Genomic DNA, 17,923 nt, shown 5'->3' on the forward strand with positions numbered 1-17,923 from the left:
CCTTGGTAATGGTATATTTATCTTGAAGAATTGATCCATTATGGGAAACAACTGCTCTAAGGAAACGTTTCTTATTATTCTAACGAAATAAGATTATCAAATTGATCCAGACGACTTAGAATATCGAAAATGATCTACGATGGTTTAAGACGATTTTCTGATCGTGAGAAATAAAAGGAACTGAGATTATCAAGCAAAGATAGAAACTGCTTGCAATTAAAATCTTGAAATTTTCCATAGAATCAGTTTTGTATGGTTTCCTTGGCCTTTATTTCAATTATAGTAAAATATGAATTCCTATTTTCTTGTTTTAGAGAAAAAATGCATGAAATTAACAAAATAGCATGGCACAAGATTTGACAAAAAAAATCGCCGGAGAAAATGTAAATTATCATGAAAAATATCTCCTAAGGCAGAGTAGCTATACTGAAAATAAGAGATTAATATTCTATATTTCCTCCTGAGTCAGAAAATACAAGCTTGTTCCTTGCACTCATTTTAATACTGTTTATTCATTTTTTTTGTTTATCATTTGTATCCGTATTTTTTATAATTTTTATTTTTAGATTGTCACATCGCCTTGGAAGACGGAAAACGTTATTTGAGAAACGTAAGCGAATCAGCGACTATGCTCTAGTGATGGGAATGTTTGGAATTGTAACTATGGTGATAGAAAACGAATTATCCTCAGCCGGTGTTTATGGGAAGGTAAATTGTTATACTTTAGTTCACAGTTATGAGCTCTGCCGTACATTGGTTTACCGCTCTGAACTCTGTTGTTCTATAGTCACTGTTCTGTGCTTTGTTATACTTTGGTTGGCTGCTTTGTGCTCTGTTCTACTTTGGTTGGCTGCTTTGAACTCTGTTGTACTTTGGTTGGCTGCTCTGAACTCTGTTGTACTTTGGTTGGCTGCTCTGAACTCTGTTGTACTATAGTTCACTGTTCTGGGCTCTGTTGTACTAAAGTTCACTGTTCTGGGCTCTGTTGTACTATAGTTCAATGCTCTAAACTCTGTTGTACTTTAATTTACTGTGCTGGGCTCTGTTGTACAATTGATTACTGTGCTATAGCTCTTTTGTACTATACAATACTGTACAGTAGTTTTGAAACCTGTTGTACTTTTGTACACTATTCTTAGCTTTGTTGTGCTTAAGATCACTGTTATGAGCTCTTTTATACTTTAGTTCCCTGTTTTGAACTCTGTTGCACTGTAATTCATTAGTAAGAGCTCTTTTGTACTAACGTTCCTTGTTCTAGACTATGATGTTTTATACAAGGCTACCAGGGCACTTCGCGCCCATCTTTTTCTTCATCTTTTGATTATTGTTCAATCTTGTAGCATTTTCTCATCGATAAATATTTTTGCTGATTTACAATATTTTTCGTGGATTTTTAAAATTCTACGAAAATCTAAAATTTTTTCACTTCTAAGGGTCCATAAACCTTCCTTGGGTTTATGTGAGGTCCCACAAAAATTAGGCCCGGATCGGCTTGGCCATTTCATTTTGACGTTTATTGCATACAAACAGACATACAAAAAAACAAAAACCCAGATAGACAAGCAGAGTACTAAAATTCCGGGCACAAATTGCAAGTCAAATGTCAAATTGCATGTCAAATATCAAATTAAATGAATCATAGCCATTATTTGCATCACGAAAATATAGCATAGATTTTCACTTTACAGTAAAAAGTTTCTCGTGCTATTTTTGTTCTGAACTCTGTTGTACTATAGTTCACTTTTCTGATCTCTGTTGTACTATAGTTCACCGTTTTGAGCTCTGTTTTACTATAGTTTACTGTTCTGGGCTCTGTTGTACTATAGTTCACTGTTTTGAGCTCTGTTTTACTATAGTTTACTGTTCTGGGCTCTGTTGTACTATAGTTCACTGTTTTGAGCTCTGTTTTACTATAGTGTACTGTTCTGGGCTCTGTTGTACTATAGTTTACCGTTTTGAGCTCTGTTTTACTATAGTTTACTGTTCTGGGCTCTGTTGTACTATAGTTCACTGTTCTGGGCTCTGTTGTACTATAGTTCACTAGTCTGAACTCTGCTGTACTAAAGTTCACTATTCTGGGCTATGTTGTACTATAGTTGACTATTCTGGGCTCTGAATTGTACTATAGTTCACTGTTCTTGTCTCTATTGTACTTATAGATTTTTGATTGTTCTGTGAAAGGTTTCAAGTATATAATGTGGGTTTCTGCAATAGAACTGTATTGACGAAGCAATGAAGAAAACTGTATAGCTTTCATTTCCTGCTATTTTCGCCAATTCCCCAGAGTAAATAAATGGAATGCTTCCATCCAGCCATGTTTCCCATCATCAGACCAAAGCTGAAGAAATTTATTTCTTGAAGGTCGACTAGAAAGCCATATATATATAAACATTCTTGATGGCACTATCTAACTTTTAGACATTTGATTGTAACAGATATTCAATTAATAATGAACAAAATTTACAGTGTGCACCGTGCAATAATGAACAAAATTTACATGTGCACCGTGCAATAATGAACAAAATTTACAGTGTGTACCATGCAATAATGATGTTTTTGTATGAAAAAGCACACACTTATTTTAGAGACTATTCAAATAATCTAGCTTCCAGCTTCTAGAATTCTATTCAAAGAGAAATCTAATCTTCATTTTGACAGAACTGACTGATTTTAAACATTAGAATAAAATGAAATAGCGAGGGAATTGTTTTGAAAAGCTGGGAATTACTGTAAAGTAAATGGCTGGGAAGTTTTGTTTATGACTGGGAAATGTTGTAACTGGCTTAAAATTGTTGTAGATGACAGGGGATTGTTTTAAATGGCTGATAATTGTTGAGCAAGGTTTGGAATACATGTGAACAGCTGGGAATTGCTGTGAAGGAAACAGCTATGAATTGTTGTGAAGGACTGAGAATCGTTCTTAATGGCTGGAAATTGTTGTGAATGGCTGGGAATTGTTGTGAAAGGATGGACATTTTTGTGAATGGCTGGAAATTGTTGTTAATGTCTGGAAATTGTTTGAATGGATTGGATTTGCTGTTAATAGCTGGGAATTGGTTAGAAATGATGTGCATTGTTTTGAATGGCTGGGAATTGGTAAGAAATGATGTGCATTGTTTTGAATAGCTGGGAATTGTTTTTAAAGGCTGGGAATCGTTGTGAATGGCTAGGTATTGGTTAAAAAGCATGGGAATTGTTGTGATTGTCTGGTAATTGGTTTGAAATAATGGGAATTGTTATGAATGAATGGGTATTGGTTAAAAAGGATGGGAATTGTTGTGAATGTCTGGCAATTGGTTTGAAATGATGGGAATTGTTGTGAATGTCTGGGAATTGGTTTAAAGGGATGCGAATTGTTGTGAATGTCTGGGAATTGGTTTGAAAGGATGGGAATTGTTGTGAATGTCTGGGAATTGGTTTGAAATAATGGAAATTGTTGTGAATGTCTGGGAATTGGTTTGAAATGATGGGAATTGTTGTGAATGGATGGGAAATGTTGTGAATGGATGGAAATTGTTGTGTAAAATTTAAAAAATACAAAATGCTATTAAAATTTTATAAATCTAAAGCTTGGTCAGTACTGTTACAAACCATACCAAGTTATCATGCTTGCTTATACATATATCATTATTTATTAGGAGGACTTCTACTCAACTGCCTTAAAAGTTCTAATATCTGCGTCCACAGCTGTCCTTCTTGGACTTATCCTAGCTTATCATTCTTTGGAAATACAGGTATTAATGATTCGTGAAATTGATCCTTGAAACCCTCTTTACAAGTAGCGCTAATCTGTAAACAATTATTTGAGAAAGATGGGCAGTTCACTTTATTTCTTCATCTTTAATAAGTAAAATTATCAATTTATGCGATGTCGGTGTTAAAAAAAATCCAAAATTGGTTTTGGTTAATTCTGATCATATTACAACCACAACCCTTTAGTATAGTATCACAGAATTTGAGAGAAACAATTTTTTTTTTTAAGAGAAATTGATTAAACAAAAATATCTGTTTTCTTTTGTGATACAGGTTTAAAAGGATTATTGTTAATATGCCAAATGAAGAAGAAACTAAAAAGTAAACATAGACAAAAAGACAATATTTAAATTTTTTGTATACATGCGGTACTATCCTGATGGATAATTACTTAGATATAAGATTGTGTTGCGTGGGGGGTTGGGGGTCTTTTCATCATTAATTTATGTACTCTTTCATTCTCCTCTTCCCTATTTTTATCTTCCAGGAAATATGAAAGGTTAATTTATAAATATTTAATTTTTATTGATGGAAAAATTTAAGTAAAAATTTAGAGGAAATAAAATTCTCAGAGCTTGAGTTGTTTAAATCCTAAACTATTAGGCTGACATTTAAAATTCAGGATATCATGACTCTAAAAGTTTTAAACTATTCATAACTATAGACACGAAAGGAAAGGTAGAAACGTCATTTTAGGTCGATGCGATTTTTTCCTATTAGGTGTATTATTATAAATCACCCCCTACATAATCAGAGATGGTTTCATGCTGAGCTAACATTTTCATATAAACAGAATTCCAATGATGTTCAAAATATTTCTTTTAAAATTAGGAACCTAATTCCAATGATGTTCAAAATATTTCTTTTAAAATTAGGAACCTTATTGGTTTTGGTTCTTTAATTAATTTTCAGTTCTTGAGCTTAATAAAAGGATCGCAAAGAGAAAAATTATTTTAAACATTAATATCTAGATATTTATGATTTTATATTTTTGATTTAGTTATTTATGATCGACAACTGTGCTGATGACTGGAGAATAGCTATGACATGGCAACGACTAATGCAGGTGAAGATATTTTTCAGATTTTCCAAGTAAAAAAAAAGTTTCGGGAAATAAGAAAATGTAAAAAAGATTTAAATGTTTTTTTTCTTAGTGCGTACTCAACATTAGTTATGTTTTTGTTTTTAACTAACGTGTTATTGTTAATCTAAGAGATGTTTTAATACGTCACAGTAAACTGCGTATGAACCTTGTTCCAGTTCCTCATTCATTCTTTAGTGAAAGGAGATGAGTCTTTGCCGCAATCTCTGATTTTCTAATTCCTTTTTTATTTTCAACATTAAGTCGTTATAGACCTTAGACATTTCAAACTATGAATTCTGGTAGATCAAATAATCAAACTTTGAAATTTCTAAGGTTTACGCCATCAGGTTTCAAAGTTATAGGGAGAAGAAAATATAAGTTTGTGGCAAAGACTCAACTCCTTTGTGGGAAAGTGTGTTGTAAAATGTTCAAATAAAAATTGAATTATTTGCTGAACCAGCGTGTCGTTATATAATGTAATGTATGCACTATTAATTGCGCTGTCAGAATATTGTATTTTTAGTATGAACAGAGCTGAAAACTTTAGAATAGTGGATATCGGGATTAAGGCTTAATCCACTCTTTTTCTTAATCTCGAGATTAAATATTGCTTGTTCTCCTCTCATTTTTAATCTCCAGATTAATTATCCGATCAGGATTAAGGATATCCCATTCTAAAGTTGTCAGCTCTGAGCTGGGAACTTTAGAATGGTGGATATCTGGATTAATGTTGATCCTCTCTTTTTGATAATCTCAAGATTAACATAATCTTGCAAGATTATCTTAAAATTGTATGAAAAACGATAAAATTCAAATTAATATTTAATCATTTGAGAAACTGTAACAACCAATCAGAGAAAAGTGGGCAACCAATGAGAGAAAAGAAATATTCTTGAAAAGACGCTTGCATAATTTTAATTAAAGTTTTCTCACCCATTTATTTATTAACATTGATTAAAATTAGTTAAAAAAGAATCAAAAACGTATTATTACATATTTTTCTTCACTGAAAGTCTGAAAAGTTTGCACAATGGCCGAAAAAAATTATTTATTTTTAAGAAATTCCGGAGTTCTCTCATTGGATAGAATTTATTTTCATGGCTGTCATTGGTCTTTATAGTTAACGAACTATTCCTGCCCTCTCATTGGGGAAAACAATTTACGGATATTATACGGAGAGAAAAAGAGTGGATTAAGGAATAAAATGAAAAGTTTCCACAGTCGATATTCAGATCAAGAAGTCAGGATTAAAGTTTATCCATTCTAAAGTTTTCAGCTCTGGAGATTAAATTCATGAGGAAAACAAGCAATATTTAATCTGGAGATTAAGAAAAAGAGTGGATCAAGCATTAATCCCGATATCCACCATTCTAAAGTTCCCAGCTCTGAGCTGAAAACTTTAGAATGTGATATCCTTAATCCCGATCTGTTGACTTTTCTGGAGATTAAATTCATGTGGAGAACAAGTCATATTTAATCCGGAGATTAAGAAAAAGTTTGGATTAAGCAATTATCCTGATATCCACCATTCTAAAGTTTTCAGCTCTGTGTACTGAGTTCCCTCAATTATAGTGTCAGAAAAGCATATATGTAATCCAATCCCATTTTACTTTCATGTACAAAGAATCACAATCAAATGTACAGTTTAAAAAGGAGCTTGTTTACTTAAGCTCGAATTTTACATACACAAAAGAAAACGGGATTTGTCAAGTAAACATTGCAAGGCCTTAGTGAAACACGCTGAATCAGGCAAGGAAGAAGGTCATATTTATGCGACATTATTGGTACGATTTTGTGACTTCGTTGCTCCTCTAGCTTTGATTTACAGCCCAAGTATGAGCAAATTTATCAGATTACATATTTACATTTTTATGATACAAAACCATATAATAGTTTAATCTTAAGTGTAATTAACTTTAGTTTGACATGGAAAACGCGACATTTTAAAGACATAACACAAAAGATGTCTACGCATGCCTATCGAATGTTTTAATGTAAAGTCCTAGTGTAGACGACTATACATCATTTCAGATAACCTGTAATTTTTAATTACACGCAATCAATATGACATAAACATAGACGACTTTTTAATATTACCTTTTTATCACCATTAACTTAAACATTAACAATATTTAGGATAAAAGACTTGTTGAGTGTTTATTAATTTTCTAATTATTAAGTGAGTGGAGGTAGAAAAGTAAAAATATATAGGGTTTTCTATAATCCCTATTAAAGTATATAAGAAAAAGGCGGCTTTATGGAATTTTACAAGAAAATTAATTTAAAAGTTGTCTGTCCTTCTATCTGTTTGTTTTTCCAATCATAACTAAGCAACCCCTGGACCGACTTGCCTCAATTTTGGATTGGGGAACTCAGGACACCCACGGGAATGTAGCTCGGTTTTGAGATTTTAAGTTGAGTGGGTCGACTTTAATAGCGAAAGTTTAGTTTCCCAGTAAAATCTTGAAAGTGCGGGTAAACGGCGGGAGTAACTTTTAGTAACCTGGGAAGCACTAGGTGCCTAAGCTAGTATAAATATAAAGTAGTATTCTCTGTTTGTCTGTTTGTTTGTTTGTATGGGTGATCACATGTCTTGAGCGCACGGACCGATTTGCCTCAAATTTTGATTGGGAAACTTGGTAGAACCACTGGAATGTCCTTGGCTTGGTTTTAATTTGAGTGGGGTGACTTATTGAGAAAGTTTAGTTTTCAGACCAAGCTGGGTTCTAAACCTAGCAGTTATAGAGAGAAGTATTCTCTTATATTTGTTTGATTGTATGTCCGATCATAACTCATGAACCCATAGACTGATTTGCCTCAACTTTTAGTTGCGGAACTCGGTAGAAACACGGGAATATTCTTAGATTAAATTAAAATATGAAATAAAGTGGGCTAACTTTTTTAAAGAAAGATGTATTTACAGGCAAAGCTGGATTCACTAGATATTTTTCTTCGACAATTAATTTACGAAGTCACAGTATTATCTCACAGAGATCCAAAAAACTTGCATCAAAGGAATTGAGTCTTTGCCACAAACTCTGATTTTCTAATCACTATATCTTTGGAACCAAATGTTGCAGACCTTAGATATTTCAAACTATGAATCCTGTTAGATCAAATAATCTGAGTTTGAAAAATCAAAGGTTTACAACTTTGAGTTCTAAAGATATTGAGGTTTAAATATTTGATTTTGTTCCAAAGACTCAATTCCTTTTAAGACCGTATTTTTGATATTGTATCCTAAACCATGTTTGAAAATTTTCTCTTCAAATTTAAGTGCTTAAGTATTCTTAAATTTTATGAAAATATTTTAAGCCACTGAAGTAAAAAAAAAATAGGAAGAATTTAACACTTTTTCTTTGGTGCTTCCTTTGATATAGTAAAATAATATAAAGCTTGAAATTAAATTAAAACTTTAAAGACAGATGTGATAAGAAGTTTCTGAGAATAAACTCTAAGATGATATGAAATGAAATTATATTAATCTTCAGGTTGGAATGGAACTGGTAGTATGTGCAGTACATCCAATACCTGGAAAATTCTTCTTTCTCTGGACTACCAAACTATCTAATCATGGGGGGAAAATAGGGTCTCAGGTATTTTTCACAATATAAAAAGCTTAACAGAATGATATTTATACTTCTGATATGAGCGGTTAATTCTCACGAGTAGAGGTTGAGCTTAACTCCTTCTGTCCATTTAAAAGTTTCCAACCTAAAATACTCACCGTACTTTATTTAAAACGTGTATAGTGTATACTGTAATATATATATATATTATATATGTCATAAATGTCTTTAAACTTGGAAATGATGGGGAAGCAAATATGTTTTCTCTATAAAAGTACTACTAATTTGGGTTCTTTGATTGCTAATTTTTGCTGTTAGCAATTCGAGGTAAATAAGTCAGAGTTCAGTGTATGAATTATCAAATACAAATTTTGATATTTCTAACTTTGTTTTTTGAAAAGTTATTTTATGAATATTCAACTGTATACTATTTTAAGTATGCCTAAAATCTTAGAAAAACATTTCCCTTAAGTTCATTCAGAAGTGGTAATAATCTAAACGTTAAGAGATGATGCATGTAGTAAAATGTTTTAAAGAACCTTTACTAAATCTTGGACCAACAAAGTCTGTTTTAAATCCTAACTTCTGATTGTAAAATGAAAAAAGAGAGTTTATAATAATCCAAAAACTTTTTTTTAAAGATTTAGAAAATTGAACTAAAAACAAAATTTTAAAGAAAAACTTATTATTTGTAAAACTTGTTAACTCTTCCATGAGTTAAAAGTTTAAAAATTGAATTTTAAATCAAACTATTCAATTCTAAATGAAAGTGGTATGTAGAATAAAAAATGAATAAAAAATCCGGGTTTTTTCATGTTGAGCATGTCGAAGCTATTCATTACGAAATTTAAGAGAAATTTCTAAGAATAATGTAATGATTTGATGAAATTTGAATACGAAACTAAATCAAAAAATAATAAATATATTTTAAAAATTGACTACTAAACGTATCTGCCAAAGTGCTTGTCTTTATTCTATATAAATATAATCCATAAGCACTTAGGAGTTTGGGGAGTTTGGTTTGTCTTCGTAAGTAGAAATCTTACAAACTTGTATCCCATTCAAATTATTTTGATTCCTAGTTTTTTCTCTTCGTTTACATTCATAAGTAGTCCAACAAGTTTTTTTCCAATTTACTGAAAAATGTTCTCTAGCTTTTATTGCATGCATAATGAAATATCAAACATTTAATTTTTGCGAAAAGGGTCGTAGAATCTTTAACTTTTGGCCGCCAAACCTTAACACTTTGTGAGCTGTATCTAAAATGTTTTGTTTCACCCCATGGTAAGTAACATATAACAGGTGGCTTATTCCTCAGATGGCTATAGGTCCCAATAAACATGGGAATTCAGCGATGATTTTATCGTCTTTGTAAATGATTTTTTGATTTAGTATAGTGATACCTACTATAAAAGCTATTAATTCTGCTAGAGTTCAGAAATTGTTTGTTTATGTTTTTATAGCATACTGGTGTACTTAAAAATAAAAGAAAATCGTGTATACAAACACAGCACAAGTTGTCTCTCTTCACTGTTTATCTTGCAGAAATGTTACAGAACATCATACAACGTTTTGAAGAATAATGAAACAGTCATTTTACCGTTTACATCTATATATAAATTTGGCTTGTCTGTTTGTTTGTTTGTTTGTCTGTTTGTTTGTTTGTATCCAATAAACGTCAAAACGGCTGAACCGATCGGGCCCAAATTTTTTGTGGGACATCTAGGGACCCCAGGGAAGGGTTAAGAAAAATCAAAATTTCAAATATTTGTCTCCATCAAAATTCAATCGTCATTAATTTTTTAAAAATTTTGAAAATCCGCGAAATTTTTTGTGAAAATCCGCGAATTATTTTTGTTTTGTTTTACGATGTACACAAAGAGAACATGTTCACAATTAATTTAGAAGATGGGCGCGAAGCGCCCTCTAAGGCTAGTAAAATATATTTTAGCAGACGTAACTTTATTTTGACCGTTGAAATTAGGTAACACAACACTAATTCTTTGCAAAGACGACTTCGCATTCGTCTCTTAATTCCCATGTTTATTGGGACACCCTGTACCATGCATGTTAAGTATTGCATACCTACTTCTATACACAGTACATATCCCCCTACTCAAACAGAATAGCATGATTCGAGATGGTACAGCAATGTACTATATATGTATTCAGTATAACAGCTAAGTCTAGATACCAAGTGAAGAATCGACCCAGCACGTTTGATGCTACAAATGTAGCTTGGCAAGATCACAGTATACATACTATTCTATTCCAATTTATAGGCTTGGGAGATACATTTTTTATTAATCATTATTACAAAAACGTGTCCGGTTATCCTGCATATTGAGCACATAATTACTCATTTTATTAATCCTTTTTTACTACAGTGGGTTCCAGTTGATGTTACTCTGTCTCTGCCGATGTTTTTGCGTCTCTACCTAATCTGCAGGTTAATATCTATAAGATAATTATTAAAGATAAATATATTTAGAATGTTATGATAAACAATATATAATGAATATCTTCAAGGGCGGCGTCAGGATTTAAGATAGGAGGGGGGGGGGGTTAAAAATATTTTACCCCCTGTAATCTTATAAAAAAAATTCCCCCCATTCCCCTCTATTTACCCACCTAACACTAAAATTACAGTTACAGTATATGTTAGGCAAATGTTGTAAAAATCCATTTATTTTTCGAATAACGATATGAAAAAATATTATTGATTGAACTTATACATAAACATTATACATATCATATCATATTATTCTAATGACGGGAGAATTATTTTTTATTTCCTGCTATTTTTATTGATCTTTTAGTATCTAAATAATGCTTCTGAAATCGTGCAGGAGACTGCAAGGACTGCAAGTTTATCTTTAAAGTTGAAAATAAAAGTATACCATAAAAATAAAAAAGGAATTTTTGTTCAAAATAAAAAAAATTGAAAATAAAAATATCCTCCCTTCTTCCGATCTACGATAATTTAATTTTCTTGGACCGCTTGAAATAAAGGCATTTAAAACACTATTGTCCGAAATTGAGGCAAGTCACTTTGGGTGCATCGCCATTCTTTCCAGCTTGACCAACCTGTCGGTGGTCATTGATGTTCTGTTCCAGGTCAAAAGCCTTCGGAATAATGACTTTGAAAAAATCCAGGGGTGGTACACCCCCCCCTAAATTCACTCGGGGGTGGGGGTGCCCCCCTGAAACCGCATAGAGTATCTTTTTTCATGCGTTTTAAATAAAACAATGCATTCTATTTTTTTTGCTTATTTTTCAGTTAATGTGAAAACAAGGTTTTCTTTTGAGTTTTAAAAAATCCGTGAAAATTTTTCTTTGAATAAATGTTCTCTCTCAAACTTTCCAAGACACTCGATTTAGAGGATACTTGAACTTTTCTTTAAATCGGTTTAGTCGTGTCGTTTCCAGGTTTCGAACTAGCAACGTTTCAGGCCAAGNTCTTGAAACTTGATTGCTATAAACATAGTTGCTAAAATCATGATTTATAGGAACACAAAACAACATTTTGGCAACCAAAAATCAATCGATAATTATCGATGTTCTCCTGTTGTTACATGTCTGTATTATTTTTCTTTTACTCCTTCTTTTTTTTCTTCAAATTTGTATTTCCATAATGATTTTAAACAGGGGCGTACGAGGCCGGACCCCCTCTACGCGTGCCCACCCCCCTGAGGGGGGGTAGGGGGGCGGCACCCATATAACTATCCTTTAAAATCTCACTTTTGCCGTTAACTAAAAAAGTTTCATTGAAAAAGCTTTAATCAATACTGCTTTCAGTGTAAATATATATATCTTTGATATCATTATTTATAATCATACAATATGAATCGTTTCTATGAAAATATAGATTTTCTTAAAGAAACGTTTCCATCTCTATTTTTCACCCATTGAAGCTTACACCACAGTATAAAAGGAAGTGTCTGATGAGTCCATTTAAGAAAATTAAATAAATAATTTATTAACACTTGACTATGGAAGTGTGTATGTGATCGAATAGTGCACATAGTTAAAAAGTTATCAATATTTTTTCAAAAAAGGTGTTTTTAAGAGGGGGGGAGGGGCTAACTGTTGCCCCCCTTACACAAATGCTCTCTTACGCCCCTGATTTTATATCTATATTTCCATTTCCCCCTTATTTATGTAGCTTTCATGCCATTGCTCCTTCTAATTGCCTGACACGCTAACCATCTTATTGTCTACACTTCTACTAAGTTTCCCGACCCCCCCACTTTTTATAACAAAACTTTTTTCCTGTTGAAGGATAATAATAACTTTTATTAAAAGTTTTCCATCAAAAATAAGTACTTATCTAACTGTATAAACATTTGATAATAAGTTCATTCAACTAATTACAGAAAAAATGTTATATTTTACCAAAAACATATTTCTTATAAAAGAGTTCTTTACAAAGGATGAGACTAAGGAATAGATTGAATATATAGCGAGACACAACGGTAGGCCATAGGAGAATTTATTTACTGTACACACATTTATTCTGGAACTCGGTTTCGGTGGCTAAAAACTGGTTTGCCAGTCTGTTTACAAACAATCTAATTAGGCCACTGTCAAAACAAAATCTGCAGTGGTGGTTGGGGGAACAGGCCGGGCAAAGAGAGCAGTTAATGGGTGGTGGAGCTCTATTCTGTTTAGAGAAGATCTATTAACTTTATTTCCATTTATTGTCTATTTGTTTGTCCGTTTATTCCTTATCATAAAATACTGGGTTCAATTTTATGTTTCGTTTCAAGTCCAGTTTCGGTTGCGTTTATTTGCAGACAACCAATATACAGCCACCGAAAATGAATTCATTGTAAATTACGGAATTTGGTGTATTCTGGGTAAACAAATTTTCTTATGGCGTGACCTACCTTGGCGAGAAGTAGTTGAACTACCTAAGCTTAGTTTAACTAAGTTCAGCTACTTCCCACTAATCATTAAATGATGTGAAAAATAGATTAAAAAACTTAGTTTACAGGCTTCTCTTGTAAATACAGAAATACATATCTTTTATTTAAAAAACATTGAGTGAAGTCTGTAAAGTCGTCTGTTAGAATTCAGCTAGTCAGGTCTTCTTGGAATTAGAGCGATTTGTTATAGCCAAAAAATAATCTGGAAACAACCGAAAAGAATATTTATCTTCCACTAACGTCATTGAATAAAAGTATAAAATATCGACTATTGAATAACAATAGTTATATTTATCGGTTGGCAGTAGATAAATAATTCAATAAATAAACCTATATTGAACAAGGACTGTAAATGTGATGTAAAGTGACCCTATATTTAAAGAGGTCCATGCCTGATTCAAAACGACACCATTTGATCCTTTGATCAATAATGTGGGAGATATCAAATTAATTATTGATAAGACAAAGCTTGTATGGGTACCGTTGTATGGGTACCGTTGGACAATGGACATGCCACTCTGTAAATAAAGAGTAGCATAAAATTCCTTCAAATTGCGTTTGTCTACAGTTTCCCAATCTTTAAAATTTGTTCTTACTGTTACATTGTATTTTCATATCTAGGTGAATTACCTCTTTAATAATATGAGTTCTTCAAAATGTACTGTCCAATGTCCATGTATTATCAGAATTAGTAAAATATTTTCCTTGGATTTTAATTTCTTTATAAAATAGTAATACTTGATATGTAGTGTACAGTCATTCTTACCTATTGCTGCTTCTACAAAATGGTAAATGAATGGTCTAATTTGTAACAGTTATATATCTGAAAAATGTTAGTGGGAAACTATTTATAACTAAAAGTAAAAGGGAAGATGACAATCATCACGTTTCTTTTTACTAAAACTTGGGATTTACTAAAACTTGGGATTTAATAAAACTTGGGATTTTATAAAACTTGGTATTTAATAAAACTTGGGATTGTCAAAATATTGTCTGCTTTATTTTTCGTCATTAAAATACTGGCGGAGATTTAAAAAAAACTTTTCCTGAATGTAATCTTAAAATTGTTTTTTAATAGAGCTTAAATTGTCAACAGTTGCAAAATCTCTGTTAGTTATTTTATTTGATGATGACATGACTGCAGTTTTTAACCTCTTCAGTTGTGGAATATTTGTTGGCGGTGTACAACTTTGCCATTTAATGTTTTCCATCTATTTTTTCAGCTATTTGATTACATAAAAAAACACAAGCTTTGATTTCTTACAATATGGATACAGTTAGAACCAGAAAACTGTCCAGGAATAGAAATACGTCATTTAAGCAATATTTAAATGTATCCCAAAGGGGGAAAAATTAGACTGATGTAATGATATTAAAATAATGTTGTACAATTTTGTAATCGTCTTTTTAAAAAAATTTTAAAAAAATTGTTAAAAAAGTTGAAAAATAATGTATTTGTTTTTTATGGACCAAATTGTTGAACAAGTCATTTATTAAGTGAAATGGGTCTGATTGTACTGTAAAGTTGCTGTTTCTCATATTCATCGAACTATTTTAAATCAAAACTTGTGTCTAAAAGTCGTCTTTCTATTCCAGAGTTTTCTAGTTTAACTGTAAATATATTTTCTAGGGTGATGTTGCTCCACAGTAAGCTGTTCACTGATGCTAGTTCTAGAAGTATCGGAGCCCTAAACAGGAAAATATTTTTCAGTCTGAAAATAAATCTGAATCGATTTATATTGCTCTTTCTCGCGGGACTTCTCTCGAAAATACTCTTTTTCAAGCTTTATTTTTCAGAGGAAATGTTCAATATTTAGAAAATATATATCCATATTTCATTAAGATTTTGTTAAAATTTTAAATCTCCAGCTAACCTTGCAAAAATTAGAATAGTTCGCTAGTATATCTATCTATCTTAAGTACTAAGTATTACTTAGTACTTCTTTAGTGTAAATCTAAATATCAAGAATTTAACATTACTTTCACCAGAATTCCAAGATATTCAACATTTCTGGAACAAATTCTTTTCCATAAGAACTACTTGATGTTTTGTAAAATTTAATACATGTACTATTTATCGGAGTTTAATGGTTTGAATAATTAAAAAAATATATTGATTCCGTATTTCCCCCCCCCCCCCCCATCTAAATGATGTAGTGTATGGCAGGGGGTTATTAATTGAAGCCTTGTATTCCAAGCATGAATGTAAGATGCCATTTTTCCATTCTCTGGTTAAAGTTGACATTTTATGTCACATAAACTGCATAAATATTTTATATGAACCCCACTACTTCTTTCCCTATTCCTTTTAATACTTCTTTCTAAAATATTATCCATTTTTTTAAACCCTTCTCCCCACCACCCCCTCCACTTCGATTAATCAAGTTGACTCCATTGACATGCACATCAATTAATCGAGATTAATTAAGACGAGAAATATTTTGTTTTTTTCCAGGATCAATTTCAACACAAGGTTTGTTCTGAAGACTCTGATGACCATTTGCCCGGGCACAGTTCTCCTCGTCTTCATGGTCACACTCTGGATCATTGCCAGCTGGACACTCCGCCAGTGTGAAAGGTAATTTAATTTGCTATTTGGGATTTTAAGTTCACGTTATAATTCCCGTACAAGGACGGATACCAGGACTGAGTCTTGGCTGGAAAATGGAGAGAAAATTCTGAGTTCGCTTACCCCCAGAAAAACTCCTATATCCACTCATGTTTCCGTAAAATTTCATGTTTTTCTAAGAATCCTCTTATTTAGATCTAACTCTATTTTTCTTCTTCTTTTCTGACTTTTTAAAACATGGTTACGATGAGAGGGAAAAATTATATTCATGCAAGAAAATAATTAAATTTAATAAAGATATGATGAATAAGAAAAATACTGATTTAATTAATCCAATTTTTTTCAACTTATTTATTTTTTATCTTAACTTTCTTTAAGAAGCTTAGAGCATGTTGGAAAAATGTATTTAACAATGTTTGCAGAACTTAACCCAAAAATGACTTTATCTGATCCTGTATATAAAATAAGTGATAAAAATTGAAAAATTTTAATTTCAAATCTTTAAAGAGGAGTTTATTTGAACATTTAATTGTTTGCGTGATTTCAATTAAATTAAATAAAGGCAGTGTCTATAACATCAAGTAATTAGTTCTATTCACTTACCCCTCTTTATCTGCAAAGGGTCGTATTTATCCTTCCAGATATGAACCACTTTTTTAAAATCCCCAGACACAGTGATTTACTGTGTATATCCTGAGACTGAGATATTATATAAAACCTTTTCGATTTAAAATAACAGGGCTACTCTAACACTATATAATAGGAAATAAAAACTTGAAAAGGCTTTAATGATTTCCATCTTATCTTTTCTATCGTCACAACGGTGCCCTTATAAAAGCTTTGTCTGATCAAGTATGAATTATGATGTCAATGTTTATAATTTTGAAAACTGATTATTCTCATTTGTGGTTTCTCTAAAAAAGTTCCCCAATCAAAATTTGAGGTAAATCATTCAAGGGGTTTATGAATCATGAGTTATGTTCGGACTTACAAACAAACAAACAGAGATTACTACTTTATATATATATATATATATATATATATACCTGTACAGGTATCATGATGAGGAGCATGCGAACCTGCTGAACACGATGTGGTTAATCGCCATCACGTTCCTAAGTGTTGGATACGGAGATATAGTTCCTAATACCTACTGTGGACGGGGTATAGCTGTTACAACGGGAATGATGGTAAGGGTTAAAGGAAGACGCTGAAGGATAAAGAACTTATAAAGATACAAAAATATTTATTCAAATACAAACTCCATATCTATATTTTCTATACCGGGGCAGGTATAATGCCTTTTAGTGTATAAAGAAAGGAAGGTAGGACTTTCATAATTTCTTGATTAATTTATTATTAACAAATTGTAATATTTTTCACAAACAATTTAGTTTTTAATCAACACCAAATTCCGATTTCGCAAAGGAATTGAGTCTTTGCCATAAACTCTGAATTTAAAATCCCTATATCTTGGGAACCCAATGTCGCAAATCTTTGATATTTCAAACTTACATTATTTGATCTAACAGAATTCATAGTTTGAAATATCTAAGGTCTACGACATTGAAATCCAAAGATAGTGTTTTAAAAAGCAGAGTTTGTGGCAAAGACTCAATTCCTTTTTCTGTTCTCATCGGTGGATTTTCCATAATTTTGTAAAGAAAGCTTTTGAATTTCTGATTCTCTTCAGAAAAACATTCGTGTGATGGAGCTTCACACAACAAGTTTGGATATTTTTTCCCCCCAAAATTACTTAATGCTGGTTGCCTGCGTGGAAAATATATTTTTAAACTTTCTGGTTTATCTCTTTTTATCTAAAAAGTTGAAGTTTAACAAAAGATTTGAGCTAAACCTTATTCTATATTAGAAACTTTAAAACCTTTCATATGCAAATAGAAAATGTGCAAAATAACATATTCTAATATTCTCCTTACTCTTACAGTGTACAGTGTATACTGAAGGTGATTTTTTATGAATAGCGCTTGGTTTTGGCACGCGACTGAATTCGATTTTCACA

The 17,923-nt window shown here is 31.8% G+C and overlaps 1 protein-coding gene across 2 annotated transcripts in view; it reads left to right on the top strand.

Annotated features, from left to right (window-relative positions):
* LOC111705878 (small conductance calcium-activated potassium channel protein) overlaps nt 1–17,923 on the top strand; it is a 43,333-nt gene that overhangs the window by 15,655 nt on the left and 9,755 nt on the right. For both annotated transcript variants that reach the window (XM_023478576.1, XM_023478577.1), the window contains exons 5-12: nt 567–708; nt 3,639–3,734; nt 4,754–4,819; nt 8,329–8,433; nt 10,794–10,855; nt 14,965–15,030; nt 15,790–15,912; nt 16,958–17,093. In XM_023478576.1, the coding sequence (XP_023334344.1) occupies nt 567–708; nt 3,639–3,734; nt 4,754–4,819; nt 8,329–8,433; nt 10,794–10,855; nt 14,965–15,030; nt 15,790–15,912; nt 16,958–17,093 (796 nt within the window). The remainder of the gene's footprint in view (nt 1–566; nt 709–3,638; nt 3,735–4,753; nt 4,820–8,328; nt 8,434–10,793; nt 10,856–14,964; nt 15,031–15,789; nt 15,913–16,957; nt 17,094–17,923) is intronic.

This window comes from Eurytemora carolleeae, unplaced genomic scaffold, assembly GCF_000591075.1.
Source record: "Eurytemora carolleeae unplaced genomic scaffold, Eaff_2.0 scaffold694, whole genome shotgun sequence".
Lineage (NCBI taxonomy): Eukaryota > Metazoa > Arthropoda > Copepoda > Calanoida > Temoridae > Eurytemora > Eurytemora carolleeae.